The 20,815-nt window shown below is 43.2% G+C and overlaps 1 protein-coding gene across 15 annotated transcripts in view; it reads right to left on the bottom strand.

The window, feature by feature from the left end:
• The window catches only part of SRPK2 (SRSF protein kinase 2), a 309,081-nt gene that overhangs the window by 95,217 nt on the left and 193,049 nt on the right, over positions 1 to 20,815 (bottom strand). For all 15 annotated transcript variants that reach the window (XM_084644353.1, XM_084644365.1, XM_084644364.1 and 12 more), the window contains 4 exons: positions 15,821 to 15,929; positions 15,052 to 15,139; positions 14,734 to 14,821; positions 6,334 to 6,440 (listed from right to left, as the gene is read on the bottom strand). In XM_084644353.1, the coding sequence (XP_084500479.1) occupies positions 6,334 to 6,440; positions 14,734 to 14,821; positions 15,052 to 15,139; positions 15,821 to 15,929 (392 nt within the window). The remainder of the gene's footprint in view (positions 1 to 6,333; positions 6,441 to 14,733; positions 14,822 to 15,051; positions 15,140 to 15,820; positions 15,930 to 20,815) is intronic.

Below are 20,815 nucleotides of genomic sequence, written 5' to 3'. Positions count from 1 at the left end.
AGTGGTTGGAAGGGATCACCACGTATTTCAACCAGCATTTAAATGAGGGGGAAGAGGGCTTTTCTGAGGTTGGAAACATTGATCCCAAGGATGTCTTCACAAAAGCCGCAGCACAAGACCTCTCGCCCATGCTTCGTGGCCTTACTCACCATGGCTGGAGCAGCAAACTGACTCTTGCAGTAGCCGCATTTGTAATTACTTTGTGACTTGCAGGGGAGTGAATTGAGAGGTGTTCCTTTTATAAAAAAAATTAATCTTGCACCAGAAACAATGTATGCACTGTCAATGCTACCCTTGTGCTTTGGATTATTTGCAGTCGAAAATTTGTCTGTCGGTGCATCCATAGGCACCAACTTCCCCACTGCCCCGTGGGTGCTCGACCCCCCGCCCCACCCCTGCCCCACCTCAATTCCACCCCCTTCCCCCAAGTCCCCGCCACTGTCCCGCCTCTTTACCGCCTCCTCCCCCTCCCTCCCGGAAAGTCCTAAGCACAGCCAAACAGCTGTTAAGCAGCAGGAGGGAAGCGCTGGGAGGGGGAGGAATGGAGACATGGCATGCTTGGGGGAAGAGGAGGCGAGGAGGGGGTGGGGGGAGCTTGGCTGCCGGTGGGGGCGGAGCATCCGCTAATTTTTCCCTGTGGGTGCTCCAGCCCCACAGCACCCATGGAGTCGACACCCATGGGTGCCTTCTCCACACCGGGACAGAGACTTTCCCAGATTAGAAGGCGGAAAAAGACGACTCGGGGGGACATGTTCAATGAGTTAATGTGTGTCTCCGAGACTGACAAGACGGAACTCAGCGCGCGGAGGATTGCACTGTCTGACAGCCTGCACGAAGACAGCAGAACATGCAGGGAACACGAGCGTGAGATGCAGGAAGAGATGGTGTGCATTATGAGGGAGCAAACAGACATGCTGAGGCGTCTGGCTGAGGTTCAAGCAAAGCAGCTGGACACTAAAGTCCCTCTGCAGCCTATGCTGAACCTGCTGCCATCGTCACAAGTTCCACATCCTCCTCTCCCAGAAGTCCTAGGATGCAGCAGTGGGGGAGGGGGCAGTCTGGTATCCTTTGCACTCAACTCCAGGGGAGGGTACAAGGACCAGAAGGCGCTCATTCCCCACATTTGATTGTTATTACAGTGCAATTTTAGGAAAGCTGTCCTTGTTTCTCCCCGCCCCAACTGTCCACTCACCACCAGTGCTATCAGCCCTTTTGCCCCAGGTTATCTTACTATTCTTTGCTGTCTCTCAGTGTTTGTGAGCATAATAAAACTTAATGGATTGAGGAGAAAAGGCTCTTTATTCATTCATCGCACAGTGGTTAGTGGGGGTGGAGTTTACAGGGGAGTACATGCAATGAAGGGGACAGCTTGGTAAGGAACAACACACAAGTGTCATTTTACTGTGGGTCATTGCTGAAATGAGTTTTCAAAGCCTCACGAATTTGCAATGCCTGTTGATGTGCTCTTCTGATTGTCCTGGTGTCTGGCTGCTCAAAATTGGCTGCCAGGTGATCTCCCTCAACCCCACACCCCACCAGAAACTTTTCTCCTTTTGTTTCACAGATATTATGGAGTACACAGCAGGCAGCAACAACAATGGGGATATTGCTTTCACTGAGGTTTAACCTAGTAACCAAACAATGCCAGCGGGCTTTTAAACATCTAAAGGCACATTCCATCAACCATTCTGTACTTGCTCAGCCTATGGTTGAACCGGTCCTTACTGCTATCCAAGCTGCCAGTGTACGGCTTCATGAGAAAGGGGTAGGCTGGGTCTCCCAGGATCACAATTGGCATTTCAACATCACCAACGGTTATTCTGCAGTCTGGAAGGAAAGTTCCTGCTTGCAGCTTTCTGAATAGACCAGAGTTCCTAAAGATGCACGCATCATGCACCTTTCCCAACCACCCCATGTTGATGTTGGTGAAATGGCCCCTGTGATTCAGCAGCACTTGCAACACCATTGAGAAGTACCCCTTTCAGTTTATGTACTCTTTGGCAAGGTGGTCTGGTACCAAGATAGGGCTATGCATTCTGTTTTATCACCCCACCACAGTTAGGAAAACCCATCACGGCAAAACAATCCACTATGTCCTGCACGTTTCCCAAAGTCACTACCCTTCTTAGCAGAAGTCTATTTATTGCCCTGGCAACTTGGATCACAACAGACCCCACGGTAGATTTACCCATTCCAAATTGATTCCCCACTGACTGGTAGCAGTCTGGCGTTGCAAGCTTCCACAGAGCTATCACCACCCATTTCTCAACTGTCAGAGCAGCTCTCATTTTAGTATTGCTGTGCTTCAGGGCTGGGGAAAGTTCTTCACACAGTTCCATGAAAGTGGCCTTATGCATTCGAAAGTTCTGCAGCCACTGCTTGTCATCCCTTAGCCACATAATTATGTGGTCCCACCCGTCAGTGCTTGCTTCCCGGGCCCAGAAGCAGCGCCCCACCATGTCAAGGTCATGCGCGACTGTCGCCAGCATCTGCAAATTGCTCCACTCCAAGGCTTCCAGCAGTGCTGCTTGCATGGCATCACATTGTTCCACACGTTGTCTCCTGCTTCGGCTGAATAAATACTGCAGGATAAGGTGTGAGGTGTTTGTAATGCTCACAACAACAGTGTACAGCTGAGCGGGGTCCATGCTTGCCGTGCTGTGGCGTCTGCGCGGGTAACCCAGGCTTAGGAAAAAAGGCTTGGTTTCTTTGCCATTGATTTCAGGGAGGGACGGAGGAAGTGAGGTAAGTGCATCATGGGATGCTAATGCCATGTTCCCATAACCACCCACGCAACTGTTTTGGTCCTATGAGGCATTGCAAGCCCAACCCAACATTCCGCTCAGCTCCATGCGCTGTGGAATAGCTACCTACAGTGCAACACTCCATCGGCCGATTCAAGCCCTGCTAGTGAGGATGCACTCCACTGACACAAAGAGCATACTGGGGACATTCAAGATCGACTTGCTTAAATTGGAGGCTCAATGTCAACATACATAAAATCAACCTAAATTTGTAGTGTAGACATACCATAAGTGTCAAACTCAGGTCTCTAGAGTGAATAACTAGTGAGCAGGGGTGGCAGGTTTGTAGAAATTTTGGTGGTGCCCAGAACCCGCCCCCACCTAAACTCCGCCCCCCACCTGCCTAAGGCTCTGGGAGGGAGTTTGGGTTGGGGGAGGAGGTCTGGGGGGAATGTGGGTGGGGGAGGCGGTCTGGGGTGCAGGACCTGGACTGGGGCTTGGGTGCTGGGTGCAGGCTCTGGGCTGGGGCAGTGGGTGGGGGTGCAGGAAGGGGTGAGGGGTGCAGGCTCTGGGAGGGAGTTTGGGTGCAGGCTCTGGGAGGGAGTGCAGAGGGTTGGGGTGCAGGTTCTGGGAGGGAGTTTGGGGACAGGCTCCGGGATGGGGCAGGGGGTGGGTGTGCAGGAGGCGGTGAGGGGTGCAGGCTCTAGGATGGATAGGATAGGAGGGGGTGCAGGGGTGAGGATGAGGGGTTTGGGGTGTGTGAGGGGGCTCAGGGCTAGGGCAGAGGAGTGGGGTGTGGGGGATGAGGGCTTTGTGTGAGGATGAGGGGTGTGGAGGGCAGAGGGTTAGGGTGCGGGGGATGTGAGGGTTCTGTCTAGGGCTGGGGATGAGGGGTTTGGGGTGTAGCAGGGGTTCAGGGCTGGGGTGGAAGGGCAGCCTGCCTTGGCCCTAGTGCAGGGGGGCACTAGGACCCTGAGGCAGCAGTTGATGCCAGAAGCCGGCAGAGCAGAGTTAGCGTGAGCTGCAGGTTCCAGGCAGTGAGCGGGGGCAGCAAGTGGGGGCCGGGGGACACTTGGGGGAGGTGCATGGGGGTGGCCGGTGGGGCCGGGGGAGAGACCCGGCCCCAAACATTGGTGGAGCTGGGCCCCTGGGCCCTGACTATTGGTGGAGCCCAGGCAGGGGTGAAAGTAAGTCTAGGGACTTACCAGTAAGGGGCTAGGCTGCGGCCAGCTCTGGCTCCCGGAAGGAGCGGGGCCTCAGGCAGAAGGGGAGGGGTTGGGGGAGGTCAGAGCCAGCCCCGGCCCACCCTGTATCGGCAAGTACCTCCTTCCCCGCCCCGGGGTAACAGCGGCAGCCAGGGGCTCTGGCAGCGATTTAAAGGGCCCTGGGTGGTAGTGGCGGCCAGAACCCTGGGCCCTTTAAATCGTCCCCGGAGCCCCGCCATTGCTTCCCCAGGGCTCCGGCAGCAGGGCTCCAGGGACAGGGCTCCAGCCGCCACTACCGCCCCGGGCCCTTTAAATAGCCATCCCAGCCCCGCTGCCGCTACCCCAGGGCTCTGGCAGCAATTTAAAGGGCCGGGGGCTCCCACCACTGCTGGGAGCCGCAGGACCTTTAAATTGCGCCTGGGGAAGCCAATCCACCCCGGTACGGCGCTCCGGCTTACTTTCACCTCTGAGCCCAGGCACCATGAGCCCATATAACTTGCCGTCCCTGTTAGTGGGCACATGTAGTGTCAAAGAAATCTGATGGCTGCTCTGTAATTAAGTAGCAGTCATCAACACATGAACACAGCCTTCAAGCCTTACAGTGAAAATCTGCTGAGACCTCCTGAAGCTAAAAAGAGTTGAAACATTTTGAGGCTTAAAGGACACAAAGCACTGTGAAGAAATCAAGGTCTCACAAGCCAAAGTTCCAAAGCTAAAAGATGAAGCTGAAGAGCAGAACTTGTGAGTCCAGAGGCGGGAGCCTGGCTCATGCTCCTGAACAGAGAGAGTCATGAACCACTAGTTTGAAATAAACAATCACCCATGACTGGAAGGCAAGGACATTCTTTAAAGGCTACCTAAAGCACTGCAACACTGCAATGGGATACAGAGGCATCTGACATGGTAGAGCTCAGATAAGGAGCTACTTTGCTGTCTGTAAAAACAACAAGGAGTCCTTGTGGCACCTTAGAGACTAATGAATTTATTTGGGCATAAGCTTTCGTGGACTAAAACTCACTTCATCACGGCCATAGAAAACGCACCACAGACCGTGAAATCTAGTCTTTTATGTACTTTTACCCTATACTATAAAGATTTCAGGGGGGAGACCAGCATTTCTTGAATTGAGGGTCCTGTCCCAAAAGGGAGTTACAGGGGGGTCGCAAGGTTGTTTTAGGGGGTTGCAGTATTGCCACCCTTACTTCTACGCTGCCTTCAGAGCTGGGCGGCTGGAGAGCGGCAGCTGTTGGCCAGGCACCCAGATCTGAAGGCAGCACCCTGCCAGCAGCAGTGCAGAAGTAAGGGTGGCAATACCATACCATGCCATGCCATCCTTTTCTGCTCTGCTGCCTTCAGAGCTGGGCGGCTGGAGAGTGGTGGCTGCTGACTGAGGGCCCAGCTCTGCAAGCAGCAGCAGGGCAGAAGTAAGGGTGGCATCCTTACTTCTGTGCTGCTGTTGGCAGCAGCTCTGCCTTCAGAGCTGGGATCCCGGCCAGGAGCCACTGATCTCCAGCTGTCCAGCTCTGAAGTAAGGGGAGCAGTACCACAACTCCCCCTACAACAATCTTGTGACCACCCACAACTCCTTTTTGCGTCAGGACCCCTACAATTACACCACCATGAAATTTCAGATTTAAATAGCTGAAACCATGAAATTTATTATTTTTTAAATCCTATGACCATGAAATTTACCAAAATGAATCATAAATTTGGTAGGGCCCTAACAGTAAGATACTATGTCTGATCTTTTCCCTCTCTGGCACTTTATTTCTGTAAGTTCATCTCCCCAGCAATTTGGTTTGTATGGTGCAATGTAGGAATGTACATATGAGAGAGAACTCTAAAAGTGGAAATTTCAAAAGTACCTAATCATCTTTAGATGTGTGTTCCTAAATCATTTGGATACTTCTGAAAATCCTATCCTCGGTTTTTTAATGTATATCTCCTGAGGATCTGGTTTTCAGGCAGAGATGCAATTGGTATTAATTTTTTAAATATTATGTTTATATTATGATCTTGTGTTGTATATTCTGAAGGTGGCTCAGTATGAAAGATGAAATTGTGGTCCATTTATTAATCAAGAAAACGGATTTCCTTATTCTCAAATACTCTTAAATTTGTAAGAAACAGATTGACTTAAAAATTTAAGCATATGTTTTGTGAAAGAGCTCAGTATCTAATGGAATATCAACACACACAAAGCAAGCAATGTGCACAAATGCATGTTATAGGAAAGGATACTCTCAACAGCTACCTGTGGGAATACCTATGCAATTAATACCTATTGTGTATTTCCTGGCATGATCTGCAGTTGAAATATCAACACATGAACATCAAAGTAAAGCAACACTGTGGAAAAAAATTAAAACATTAGCAAATCTTACCTGTCGAATTATACTTTTTACGCAACGGATAGGAAGGCCTTGATAGTTGGATTTGATTATCCATTTTAAGAGATGATGTCCAAGAACTTCAAAGACCATACAGACATCTGGGATTTAAATAAGGATAATTTTCAAAGTAACTTCTTATTTAGCTCAACCATAATACTTTTTTGCACTTGAGCTAAAGAGCCCAACGTCCCTCTAAAAAAAAAGTCCTCATGAACAGAATGAAAATCATAACATCATAGAAATGCAGGGCTGGCAGTAACCTTGAAAGATCATCTAGTCTATCAACCCAAACTGAGGAAGGGTTATGTATACTTAGATCATCTCTAACAGGTGTTGGTCTAACTTGTTCTTAAAAAACACCAGTGACAGGGATTCCACAACCTCCCTTGGTAACTATTCCAATACTTAACTATCCTTATAGAAAGAAAGTTTTCCTAATATCTAACCTAAATCTTCCCTGCTGCAGTTTAAGTCCATTACTTCTTGTCCTATCCTCATGGGCATGGGGAACAACTGATCACCATCCTCTTTGTAACAGCCCTTAACATATTTGAAGACTTATCAGGGTCCTTCTCAGACTTCTTTTCTTAAGACCAAACATGACCATTTTTTAAAACATTTAATCACAGATTAAGTTTTCTAAACCTTTTATTATTTTTATTGCTCCACTCTGGACTCTCTCCAGTTTGTCCACATCTTTCTTAAAGTGTGGTCCTCAAAACTGGACACAATTCTCCAGATGAGGCCTCACCAGTGCACAGTAGAGTGGAACAATTACCTCCTATGTCTTACGTATGACATTCTTGTTAATATAACCCAGAATCATATCAGTCTTTTGCAACAGTGTCACATTGCTGGCTCATATTCAGTTTGTGAAGCCCACAGACACTAGTCTGCAGTACTACCATCTAGCCAGTTATTCTCCATTTTCTAGTTGTGCATTTGATTTTCCTTCCTATGTGCAGTTTTCGCTCTTGTCATTATTGAATTTCATCTAATTGATTTCAGACAATTCTCCAATTTATCAAGGTCATTTTGAATTCTATTCTTGTCCTCCCAGCTTGGCGTCATTTGCAATTTTATAAGTGAACTCTCCACTACATCATCCAAGTTATTATATTTGAATGGTACTGGATCCAGGACCTCCCTAGATATGTCCTCCCAAGTTGACCGCAAACCATCAATAACTATGCTTGGAATATGGTTTTTCAACTAGTTGTGCACCCTTCTTCTAGTAATTGCAGCTACACCACATTTAAAATCTGTGAGTTGGGAGGAAGACCTTCAAAGGGTAGATCTGCGACAGCTGTCTGCACCTCTCTGGGGAACCTGGAAAGGTGAAGCCGTGATGCTTTTCTCGTCACCACTGTCATTGCAAGAGAGTGTGCAGCTGTGTCTGCAGAGTCCAGAGAGGCTTGTAGCGCCGTATGGGCCAGAAGTTGTCCTTCCGTCACCAGTGCCTGGAACTGTTCCTTCTTCTCATCTGGTAGGTGTTGACAGAATTCCTGGAATTTGGAATAGTTTATGTGATTATATTTGGCCACAAGTGCCTCATATTTAGCAATATGGAACTGGAGTGCAGCGGAAGAGTATGCTTTACGACCAAAGATGTCTTGCCTCTTTCAGTCCCTGTCGTAGGGGGCTATCCTAAAGTGGTGTTTTTGCCCCTTCTCTTGTATTGCATTAACAATCCAGGGAATTCAGAGTAGGATGGGAAAAAAAGAAATTCCCCAGCCATACCAAGGACATAGTATTTCTTCTCTGCTCATTTGTAGGTGGATGGTATTGACTCTGGGGTCTACCAGATCACCTTGTTGGGGTCCAACAAGGCCTCACTGATTGAGAGTGCTATCTTTGCTGATGTAAAGGCCTGTAAAGTATCGAGCCACTTGTGCTGTTGCTCTCTGACTTCCTCCAGAGGGATCTGGAGAGAATCTGCAATCCTGCGGAACAGTTCTTGGAATGGTTTAAAATCATCCACCGATGTTGGAGGTGGTGGCATTATGACTTCATCAGGGAAAGATGAGAAGTGGGAGAATCTCTTCTTCCATTTCTTCCTCCTGTTCCTCTAGCGCTTCTGGTTCAGCATTAGGCGGTCTAGACACTGATGAAGATGGAAAGCATATTTGTCTCTGTTTCTATTCCGCGGATGGTTTGGGAAAGTGCACTCTATATGCACACAGCCCCTAGGTCCCAATAAGGCCAATGTGGGGCAACTGGCATGGGGGGTTGCATCCATGGGGGTCAGTACCAGAGACCTGGATAACTTCTGGTATCTGGATATTGAGAATGAGAAGATGTGTGTGGCTGCCCTTGATAGGAGGGTGGAGTGCACAGTGCAATGGAGTACTCCTCCTCCTCCTCTTCCTCATCAGAGAAGGGTGGTGTGGTCCTCAGTGATGAAGGGGAATGGCGGTGTGTCTCCGGGGAAGAGGCATGAACTGCAGGGAGCTTGTTACGGAAAAGTGGTGACTCTGGAGTATCAGATTTCAGAGTCGCAGCCATGTTAGTCTGTATCCACAAAAAGAAAAGGAGTACTTGCGGCACCTCAAAGACTAACAAATTTATTTGAGCATAAGCTTTTGTGAGCTACAGCTCACTTCATCGGACATCGAGCATCAGAGATGATCAAGTCTTGTGGGTACTGAAACTCCCGTGGTACTGGCAGGAGCATCATCAGCACTGGTGGCTGATACAGGTTGGGGGCATTGCTGGTGCTGAAAATGACTTCTCAGCAGTCTCTCAAGCGGCCAATAGGCGGTACCAAAGGTTTCATTGGTGCCAAGAGCTTGCTTGGTGCCGAAGGCTTGCTCAGTGTGAAAGACTTGGCTAGCACCAAGGGTTTGGTCAGTGCCGAAGCACTCAGAGTTATTTTAGTTGAGACGGTCGGTACCTATTTCAAAAGTCTTGCACTGTCCTTCTCAGTTCTGAGTGGCAGTGTTTGTTCCTGCAGTCCTGCCCATTTAGGGTCCTTAGACGTTCCCTAAATGCTGGTATTGGAAGTGCCTGGATGGTCACAGGCACGAAGTTTCACTCCTGAAAATGTTGAGGCTACTGACCTCACAAGGGAAGTCTTTCTCTAAGGCGGCTCCTTAAAGGGTGAACTAGTGGCACATTTCTTTTTTAATCTGAAGAGAACAGATTTTCTCTTGATGGTTTCAGAGTAACAGCCGTGTTAGTCTGTATTCGCAAAAAGAAAAGGAGTACTTGTGGCACCTTAGAGACTAACCAATTTATTTGAGCATAAGTTTTCATGAGCTACAGCTCACTTTATCGGATGCATACTGTGGAAACTGCAGAAGACATTGAGAAAACCTGGATTTGTGCTGGAAATGGCCCAACTTGATTATCATACACATTGTAAGGAGAGTGATCACTTTAGATAAGCTATTACCAGCAGGAGAGTGGGGTGGGAGGAGGTATTGTTTCATGGTCTCTGTGTATATAATGTCTTCTGTAGTTTCCACAGTATGCATCCGATGAAGTGAGCTGTAGCTCACGACAGCTTATGCTCAAATAAATTGGTTAGTCTCTAAGGTGCCACAAGTACTCCTTTTCTTTTTTCTCTTGATGGTACATAGCGAATGAGGTTGGCCAATGACTGTGCCAATGGTGGCTGACACATAGGAGAGGTATCAGGGCCAGGGTCTGAGACTGGTCACAGAGAGCTCTCCATTAGTAAAAGTTTTAGCTTCAGTTTTTCTGAACCGAGCCTTACATTTGAGGCAGTGGATACACTTTTGTATGACGAGCTCCGCACTGAGACAGCGTACACACTGTGAGTGCCCATCGCTCACGATGATGGCCTCACCTCTTGAACCCAGGGGATCTGGGTATAACCCCGAGAAAGGGAGGACTTCCCAATTGGGAAGGGTGCAGGAAAAAAGGAAACCTATGCTCAGGTAAAGAATAACAGGGAGGGAAGAGAAATGTAAAAAAATATTTTTTTTTCCAGGAGAGAGAGAAAAATAAAGGAAATTTCTAACATCTAGAAAATTATAACAGAAACACTACTATTACTAAAGGCTACAGATGTATGGCGGGCTCTGCTCAGGATTCCGTCCCAGACCAAAAGAGACTGAGAAAGGACTGAGGGTGGTTGGAGCGCACAGCACTATATAGAACAGCATTTCCCAAACTTTTTTGGCCGCGGAACACTTTTTAGCCTATTACGGAACACTTATAATATTATTTTGTAGTTGTTTTGTTTTCAAATATAAATTTGCATTATTTATGCTCAAATATATTTTATTTTATAAAACAAAGCAAAAATACAAATTTAAAATTATTTGAACTAACAATTTCTAACTGGAAAGCGCGTATAAAGTAGTACAAAAAACAAGTGCAAGAGTCAAAATTAAAAACAGTGTTCTACTTAAAAAAATATATCTTTTATATCTACACAAACACCAAACAAATTAGATTTTTACTAGGAAGATCTATTTTTATAAACAGAAATACAAATTTGGATTTAATGGGATTGGTGTTTCTGCATTTTTCTATCACAAATTCGCTTACTATTACGAATAATGCTGGAAAGTTGAATCCTCATGTCAGGCGCAGCATCAAGTCTATTCCTATATTTGTTTTTTGTTGCAGTATAATACGAAAATCTGGTCTCACACAAATAAGTTGTGGCAAAAGGAAGGAGCACTCGACCTGCACGTTTAGCCACATTAGGGTACTCTTCTATTAGGCTGCTCCAAAAATTATTCAGTGGAAGATCCTTAAACTTTTCTTTCAAATCAGAATCAGAAATTAAGTCAATTAGGCTTTCATAATCATGTGCAGTAAAGCTGACTGGTTTGGCTGTAATTACAAACAGATTTCGAACCCAAGCATTATCATCAGTAGTTGTAGGAAAATATTCTAATAAAGAGGCCTGCAAGTCACGTAAGTGCTGCAAAATGGTGCTGGAAACTTCTTCATGGACTGTAGAATGTACTTCAGTCAGAAATTCATGTAGTGTAGGAAAGCAGTTGAAGTTATTCTGTTCTACAGAAGATGCCCAGAATTCCAGTTTCTTTTTTAACGACGAAATTTTATCCATTGTAGTAAAAATGGTCACATTCTTTCCTTGCAGCGACAGATTAATTTAATTTAATTTTGCAAAAATATGCAGTCTCATTAGCCATAAGGAATTTGTCAGACAGTCATTAAATTTTCGTCCTGAATTATCTGAAGTGAAAAATACCAGTAGTTCACTACGAAGCTCAAAAAGCCTTACAAGCACTTTTCCTCTGGATAGCCACCTCACTTCCATATGTAAAAGAAGTGTTTTGTGCTGACTACCCATTTCCTCGCACAAAATTTTAAATAACCTGGATTGAAGTGGTCGAGATTTGACAAAATTGATAATTTGTACTGATTCATTGAGCACAATATTCAGATATGCTGGTATTTTTTTTAACTGCAAGTGCTTGTCTGTGTAGAAAACAATGGTTCTTAATGCTTTCTGGTGCCACACTTATGATTCACATTACAGCTCCCTTCATCTTCCCGATCATTGCCCGAGCACCGTCAGTACATACATCAATACATTTTCCCTAACTAATTTCATGCTTTCTGATAAAATTGTTGATGCAGTTGAATATTTCTTCTCCAGTCATGTTGATTTGCAGAGATTCACATAAGAACAGGTCCTCTTCAATAATATTATTAAATGTATATCGGACAAATACTAGTAGCACAGCAAGTCCTGAAACATCAGTGGACTCATCTAGCTGCAATGAATACTCATGGCAAATGTTCAGTCCACAAACTAGCTCTTTTTCTATGTCATCAGCAAGATCTTTAATACGGCATGCAACAGTATTATTTGACAACTGTACAGCATCAATTTTTTTTTACCAGACTGCTCGTTCAACATGCACGTTACAATATCTTTCGCACAAGGCTTGATAAGTGTTTCTCCAATACTGTGAGCTTCTCAGGCAAGCGTTATACGGTAATTTACTCAATAAGATGCCACTGTTGCACTTTTGTTGTCTGTTTTAGCAATTTTAATCATCGAAAGTTTACAATTTCCAAGTGAGTCACACTGCCTCTTGAAAAAACTTATATCTTTGTCTTTGTATTCAGCATGCTTGGTTTCCAAATGCCTACGAAGTTTAGCAGGAGCCAATGAACTGTTTGCTAGTATTTTGTTGTACACGACACACTGCGCATCAGGAACACCTTTATTTCCAACACACGTAAAACCGAAAGACAAATAACTTTCATCACACTTTCATTTCGGTCTTTTAACACCTGCTTCTTCTTGTTTTTGATATACTTTGGTGGAAATTCTTTCACCTTGGATAACTCACCAGTACTCTCAGATTTTTCAACAACAAAAGACTGCAATTGTTCATCCTCACTTTGAAGTGTCACAATATTTTGCTCATTTATTTCGGCCACAGTTGGAGTACCAGAAGAACTTGCTTTTCGTTTCAAAGTTCCTTCTTTTAGCCACAAATTCATGGTGATTAGGTTTAGTAACAACATTTAGAAATACTGATTTTTGTCAAATTTTGTTAGTTACAAATATTTATATTGTTTTGAGTGAAACTAGTTTAGTTGTGCTTACCGCACATACTGTAAAGACCCACCAGTTTGAAAGTGTTGAGTGAATATGTTATATTCAACATGGCGTAAAGAGAATGGTGTGTGCATACCGCTGCAGTTCGCGCAGCCTTGAGCAGAAGGGGTACGACGTCACTAACTGAAACGTGCCCGAAAGGGGTAGACATCAACATGCTTGCATGCCGCGTTCTCTTTAAGCCATTATAGTCAATACGAGATATATCAATAACCGGAAAAAGAGTTTTATGTTAAATTATAGTCATTCAAAAAGAGTTGTAAACTACGCTTCAAATTTGCCAAATTTAAAATTAAAAAAAATTTAAAGACCCTTTTTTAAAATTATGATTCTTTCATGGAACACCTGTTCACATCGTGCGGAACACAATTTGGGAAACACTGATATAGACACTGCTCACAGCGTGAGACAGTGAGAAGCGCATATGCAGCCCAACAGGCACTGCTACCAAAGGTCGCCAATCCCAGGCACAGTGGAGCACCCATACGGACACTACTTGAAGAAGAACAAACATGATCAACAAAGATAGTTCAGCAGCAGCAGGGAATCACCAAGCATATTAATGAGGATTGTTTCATTTTAGTGTCTCATTGAAATATGTCAAAAAAATCTATCAAGTCCAGGTGTGCTGGCAGATATTTTCTCAATAACATTTCTCAAACAAAAAAAAAAGAAAAAAAAAAAAAGAGGTTAACATCTAATCAGTAACTCACTAAAAGGATCACATAAGCAACAAGAGAAACTTCGTGTACTTATACCTCTCAGTAGGAGAGGCATACCACCTTCTTCAGGAGCCAACTCGGGATCTCCCCACTGGCCTCCATCAGACAGGAGGAACATAACCTCACTATGCTCTGGGCTGGATTTCAACCAAAGATTTAGAGGTAAAAGGCTCCAGACCCTATTACCAATCCTCTAATCTATCCAGTCTTCCACGTTTATTATTTCCTATCCTTACTATATTTTACTATATGGCTTTTCATCAGAATCGTTACAGACTGTAATTCTAGAAAGCATCATAAAGATTCAGGTACCCAGTGTTTTTTATTTGTCACTCAGAATCTCTCCTCTAGCCAGCTACAGGAATTAAAGAACACTGCAGCCAATAACATATCTACATTTTATATTAATAAACAATTTAAAGGATAGGAACAAAATAACTGATTAGTTGATGATTCTTCCTTATCTAAAGTGAGTGATTACCCCTTCATTTTTAAGTTTCTCTATATATATTACAACAGTAACACACATTGGAATCTAATCTAATAATGTTTCAACATAAATTGCTTGTTTGTTTTTAGAACAAAATCTTTTTCAGCCTACACTAATTGAATGTACTGCAGGATTTATTATAATAATAAAATAATAATAATAATAATGAAGCACAGTACACTAACTAATGCACAACATGTTTCTTAACTATGTTATTTGGAAAGGTTAGACAAACCATGAACATTGGTCACTGTAAATAAAATTTCAATTTTTTAAAAATACCCTGTCTTCTGATGTTTTCGTGGGCAAGCCTGTTCATCAAGGAACAAATTTAAAATGTTTATCTTTTATTCTTCATTATATTTAGAACTATTAAGCTATTTTCATTAGGGAAAGCGAATTACACACTAATACAGTGCATGACTAAATGTCTCTGAGATGGTCTTAAATTTTACTTTTAAAAAAAATTAAAGAAAGCAGATTATTTTGAAAAATTACTCCACCCTGCATACACTAAGACATTAATGTATGAAAACTAAATACTCATTTGTCCTCTTCATTTTAATCTTAATATAAGAAGAATAGCCAAAAAAGGATACGTATTCCATTCATCCCTGAAATTTTGAAGTCATCAATTAACTGTACAACCATGTCTTTGTTTGGATCGTTAGGATCACTTTCACGAACCTAAGCAAAGAAAGAAGATACTGGAAATAACTCATCTTCTTATAAGGGTAATACATTTTTTCTAAAAATTTAAGCAAGATTATAGAGCCTTACAAATAATGACAATGAAGTAATGTCATATATTTAGAAAACAGATTTAGGGAAAATAATGATGTTCGAAAGCATTTACTTCCATTGTATCTATACATAATTTACCATTATCAGTACTGAGCACTCAGTATAATACTCACACATCTGAGCAACTTAATTTCATCCAAGGCTGTCTCTGTATAATGCTGGGCACTTTTTACAACTTTCATTGCAACAAACCTCTTCCCCCTTGAAAATAACAAAAACTTATTCAACAAATGACCAGAGCTAAAAGATGTTATGAAGCATACTTCAGAGGATTATATCTGGAAAGTTTTGGTAATTTTATCTTAAAATTAAGGGGAAACTCCTAAATTCTCAATAATACAGTAATTAAAATATTTGACGTAATTTAGTGCATTATGACAGAGAATAACAATACCTTTAGAACTGTATTTTATGCATTGTTTCTACAATATTGAAATCACAGAATTATTAATATTTTAAATGATAATGACTTTAAAAGAAGAATTTCAATTCTATTTTACCATTTAATCAAAATACAATTAGGTTTACTATTAAGGATACAGGAGGAATAAAAACATTAACTTGTTCTCCAGCTCAAGAAAACATGTGAATTCAATAAGCACTGATAATTTGTTAAGAAAATAAAACTTAGACTTCAACTTCTGACAAGTTTTATAAAATACATCCTTAACCAAAAGGAGAAAAACGCTGTGGACATCTCTATATACAGTTGTTTACCAAACAACAACAAAGACACAACAAAACACCTGGATAGCTTCAGCCTGTATCTAAAACAGCAGTTATTGCACATATAACAAATCAGCATTTACTTGATTAGAAATGGAAAAGAGAAAGTTTAAAGGCAAATATATGTATATATATATATATATGTAGATCTCTTACTGCATATCCCAGCATAGCCAAACTGTAGAGAAGTGTCCCCATCCTAGCTTCCTAATTACATGATACCGGCCATTGAAAAGATCTCCAATTTTCACGGGATGATAGCCACCTTTCAAAAAAAATAAAGAAGTACATTCAGAAAATAAGCAGATACTTCTAATTACCTGTTTATTCCTTTAATACCAAACACCTTTTAAAGTTGTCCTAAACTATAAATCAGGAAATTGCAGTAAGTTTTTTCTACAATTAAAATATTTTGCCTCAAAAATGTTCTGCATCTTCTAAGCACATTCTTTACACACCCCCTTGTGGAAAATGTGGAGATTTCTGTACTTCTATGAAAATTATACGCCTCAGTTTACCAGCTTGATATTATTGTATTTGACTGCCTAGAGTTAAATCAGAGGAAGCTGTTAGGGAAAAACAAGTAGGAGACAAAACCTCCCAAGAGATTACCAAGGGTACTCAAGAGAACTATGGGGGCATCATTATTGGAAAATGCCCTCCTGCAAGACTTGCAGTTTTATTTTTCCCAGCCCCATGCCTAAGATCAAAGGGAACTAAACCATTAAAGACTCCAGCCTAGAGAGGAAGGAGGGTGAGCAGGCAGCACTGCCTGGAGGGGAGTATCCGACAGAGGGGCACTGAGGCTACCTCTATACTACAAGTGATACAGCAGCATGGGTGCAGCCTAGCTATGCCACTATAGCACGGCAGTGCAGGTGCTTCCTACATCGACAGAAAGGGTTTTCCCATCAATTCAGGCAATCCACGTCCCTGAATGGTGGTAATTCTTCCATTGACTTAGTCGTGTCTACACCAGGGGTTAGGTCAGCTTAACTATGGCATTCAGCAACATAGCTAGGTCAATCTAAATTGTAAGTGTAGACCAGATCTGAGAGAATCATAGAATCATAGAATATCAGGGTTGGAAGGGACCCCAGAAGGTCATCTAGTCCAACCCCCTGCTCGAAGCAGGACCAATTCCCAGTTAAATCATCCCAGCCAGGGCTTTGTCAAGCCTGACCTTAAAAACCTCTAAGGAAGGAGATTCTACCACCTCCCTAGGTAACGCATTCCAGTGTTTCACCACCCTCTTAGTGAAAAAGTTTTTCCTAATATCCAATCTAAACCTCCCCCACTGCAACTTGAGACCATTACTCCTCGTTCTGTCATCTGCTACCATTGAGAACAGTCTAGAGCCATCCTCTTTGGAACCCCCTTTCAGGTAGTTGAAAGCAGCTATCAAATCCCCCCTCATTCTTCTCTTCTGCAGGCTAAACAATCCCAGCTCCCTCAGCCTCTCCTCATAACTCATGTGTTCCAGTCCCCTAATCATTTTTGTTGCCCTTCGCTGGACTCTCTCCAATTTATCCACATCCTTCTTGAAGTGTGGGGCCCAAAATTGGACACAGTACTCCAGATGAGGCCTCACCAATGTCGAATAGAGGGGAACGATCACGTCCCTCGATCTGCTCGCTATGCCCCTACTTATACATCCCAAAATGCCATTGGCCTTCTTGGCAACAAGGGCACACTGCTGACTCATATCCAGCTTCTCGTCCACTGTCACCCCTTGGTCCTTTTCCGCAGAACTGCTGCCTAGCCATTCGGTCCCTAGTCTGTAGCTGTGCATTGGGTTCTTCCGTCCTAAGTGCAGGACCCTGCACTTATCCTTATTGAACCTCATCAGATTTCTTTTGGCCCAATCCTCCAATTTGTCTAGGTCCTTCTGTATCCTATCCCTCCCCTCCAGCGTATCTACCACTCCTCCCAGTTTAGTATCATCCGCAAATTTGCTGAGAGTGCAATCCACACCATCCTCCAGATCATTTATGAAGATATTGAACAAAACCGGCCCCAGGACCGACCCCTGGGGCACTCCACTTGACACCGGCTGCCAACTAGACATGGAGCCATTGATCACTACCCGTTGAGCCTGACAATCTAGCCAGCTTTCTACCCACCTTATAGTGCATTCATCCAGCCCATACTTCCTTAACTTGCTGACAAGAATACTGTGGGAGACCGTGTCAAAAGCTGTGCTAAAGTCTAGAAACAATACATCCACTGCTTTCCCTTCATCCACAGAACCAGTAATCTCATCATAAAAGGCGATTAGATTAGTCAGGCATGACCTTCCCTTGGTGAATCCATGCTGGCTGTTCCTGATCACTTTCCTCTCATGCAAGTGCTTCAGGATTGATTCTTTGAGGACCTGCTCCATGATTTTTCCAGGGACTGAAGTGAGGCTGACTGGCCTGTAGTTCCCAGGATCCTCCTTCTTCCCTTTTTTAAAGATTGGCACTACATTAGCCTTTTTCCAGTCATCCGGGACTTCCCCGGTTCGCCACAAGTTTTCAAGGATAATGGCCAATGGCTCTGCAATCACAGCCGCCAATTCCTTCAGCACTCTCGGATGCAACTCGTCCAGCCCCATGGACTTGTGCACGTCCAGCTTTTCTAAATAGTCCCTAACCACCTCTATCTCCACAGAGGGCTGGCCATCTCTTCCCCATTTTGTGATGCCCAGCGCAGCAGAATGTTGCAGTGGCTGGCTCTCTCTCCCAGGCCACGACTAGGGGTGTCTAGGCTGAGTGGAACATACCCAAAACTTGTAAGGAAAGAATAAAGTTTAGGTAATATTCGTATGTGTAGGCCTTACTCATTATTTTAATACAAGACTTTGACTAGTTCATTCCTGTTGACTATTCAACAATACTTTGTTTTTAAAAGGCTGCAGTGTGTCACTGATATATTTTCTGATCACAAAGCTCCCAAGATAGAAGATTCCTGCAGGGACTCAATACAAATTGGCCCTGCTAAAGTAGCCACAGTGAGAAAGAAGGGTCCTGAAGCCTAGTGGCTCAGTCTAAGAATGGCAGAGTCTTGGGACTCCCCCTTAAATGAGGTGGAGGCCCAGGGCCTATCACTAGGAGGGATGCACTGAAGAGTAATACAAGGTAAGAGCTCACCCTGTTGTCCATAACACCCCATAACTGGGAACACAATGTCTTGATTTTAAAAATGCACTGTGGTAACTGATAAAAGATGTGTCTCATTCCCAAACCTTAGATTCTTACCCCTCAAGCAACAACAGATTTATTTATTTATTTTTACAGTAGCACTCCAAATCTGCATCACAGCAGATTTCTTCAAGAGAAAACCTAGAGCATATTTACTCAAAGCAAATACTGAAACTTTGCTATCTACTTCATATTCAAAGATAGCAGATACCTTAGACTTCTTAAGATAGGAAGCCCTGATCTTGCACATGTCTATGCACAGTTCAAAGGTTTTGTCTATAGCAGTCACCTATATTATTCATTTCATCATAAACATTTGGTCAACACACACGAATCCACTGCAAGACTAAATACCGATGAAGAAATCATCTTACAAACAAAACCAAAAAACTAGTTTGACCATTTAACTAACAGACCTAACTGCATAGCTTGAAGGCTAGAAACTGAAGATCTGGATAAATATTAACTTGCTTCCTAATAACTACAGAACTGGATTGCCATGGATTGAATTCATACCAATTCTCCATAAACTCTAAACTTTAAACTACTAGTTAGATAAAATAAAGATAGATCTCAAGAGACATATGCAGGATAGGGGAAAAGGGAGGAAAGAGCAATACCACTTCCTATTCCTGAAAAGATTTGCAGTTCTGAGAATTAAATCTGTTGACCTGACAGTCAAGATTACATACGTCACTAACACACAACTTACTAAATCATTTATTTTCTTATGAACACTCCATCTGTTGCATTAAAAATATGAAAAGTATGAAACATTATTCCCTGTGCAATCGTTCTCTTGGCAAAAGATACAATTTTCCTCATTGAAGTTTCAGAAGCTAAAAATATTTAAGACTCAGTTTTAGCACCTTTAAGTTACACAGCAAATCTCTGTAATTAAACAGGACAAAATGAAAAATGTCTGAAATATCTTACACCTTCCCTAATAGTCATCAGACATACCAAGGAACACAAATGGGTGCCCATTTTAATGTTTCTTTACACTACTGAAGTGGTATAAATGGGTCCTACTGTGATTATATGACAAAATAATTCTTCTCCCTAAATAATGTTGGATCATATTAAAGTATTTCTGTATTAAAATCACAAATGAGTTTGATTCCTCATAGTTTAAATTCCAGGGTATTACTAATTACGAGGTCTCTTGGTTTTTGGTACTGTTTCTCTCCCTCTCTGTGTGAAACTTGCAAGCTGCTAACTGTGTTAGTACATTCTAAGACAGAGTCTGTTCTCAAAGCAATTCTTTGTAACAACAACTACTCACACAGAGAGAGACTCAAAGCAGTACCCTGTAACAACAGAAACAGCACCCAGAGACTCCCAGCCCTTTTGTTGTATTCATCTCACTTTGTTAACAATTGTGATTAAAATAGAGATAGAGGATGTATGTGGATGGATGCTTGGTGAGGATAATAGCTGAATGATCAGGGAGGTGCCAGCCTAAGAATCCAGTGTTCGTCGGCTGAAGAAGGCGTCAAGTGGAAATAACCAGAGGACCCCTGGAGGGCAGAGTGGAATCCACCCAACAGCCTCAAGGATGGGAGAACCAAAGAACAAGATAACATCTGGCAGCACGGAACCATCAGGAATGTGCTATCTGCTGATTGATTCAGCAACAGCATGATGAAGCAATTCCCATAGACTGGCATAGGAAGAAAATCCTATAAAAATGGACTCTAGAAAGTAAGAACTTTGGGGTCTGATTCTGCAAACCAACTTCCAGGAGCATCAGATGAGCATCTGACAAGGCCCTGCTCCCTCCTCATGTCCAGGCCACCTGGCCAGTGGCTTGGCATGAGCAACTCTAAGGCTAGTAACTATGATAACAACCTTGTAGAACGTGTGTGTGTGTGTGTGTATGAATGAATGTGCGAATAAATATGAAATTGAATGGAATGTTATAGCTATAACTGCTTACTATGATTCTTTCTGTATTCACAATAAATGT

Source organism: Lepidochelys olivacea (genome assembly GCF_965140295.1).
Source record: "Lepidochelys olivacea isolate rLepOli2 genome assembly, chromosome: 1".
Classification (NCBI taxonomy): domain Eukaryota; kingdom Metazoa; phylum Chordata; order Testudines; family Cheloniidae; genus Lepidochelys; species Lepidochelys olivacea.
Note: the sequence above shows the minus strand (reverse complement) of the source record. Positions and strands in the feature narration are given on the sequence as shown.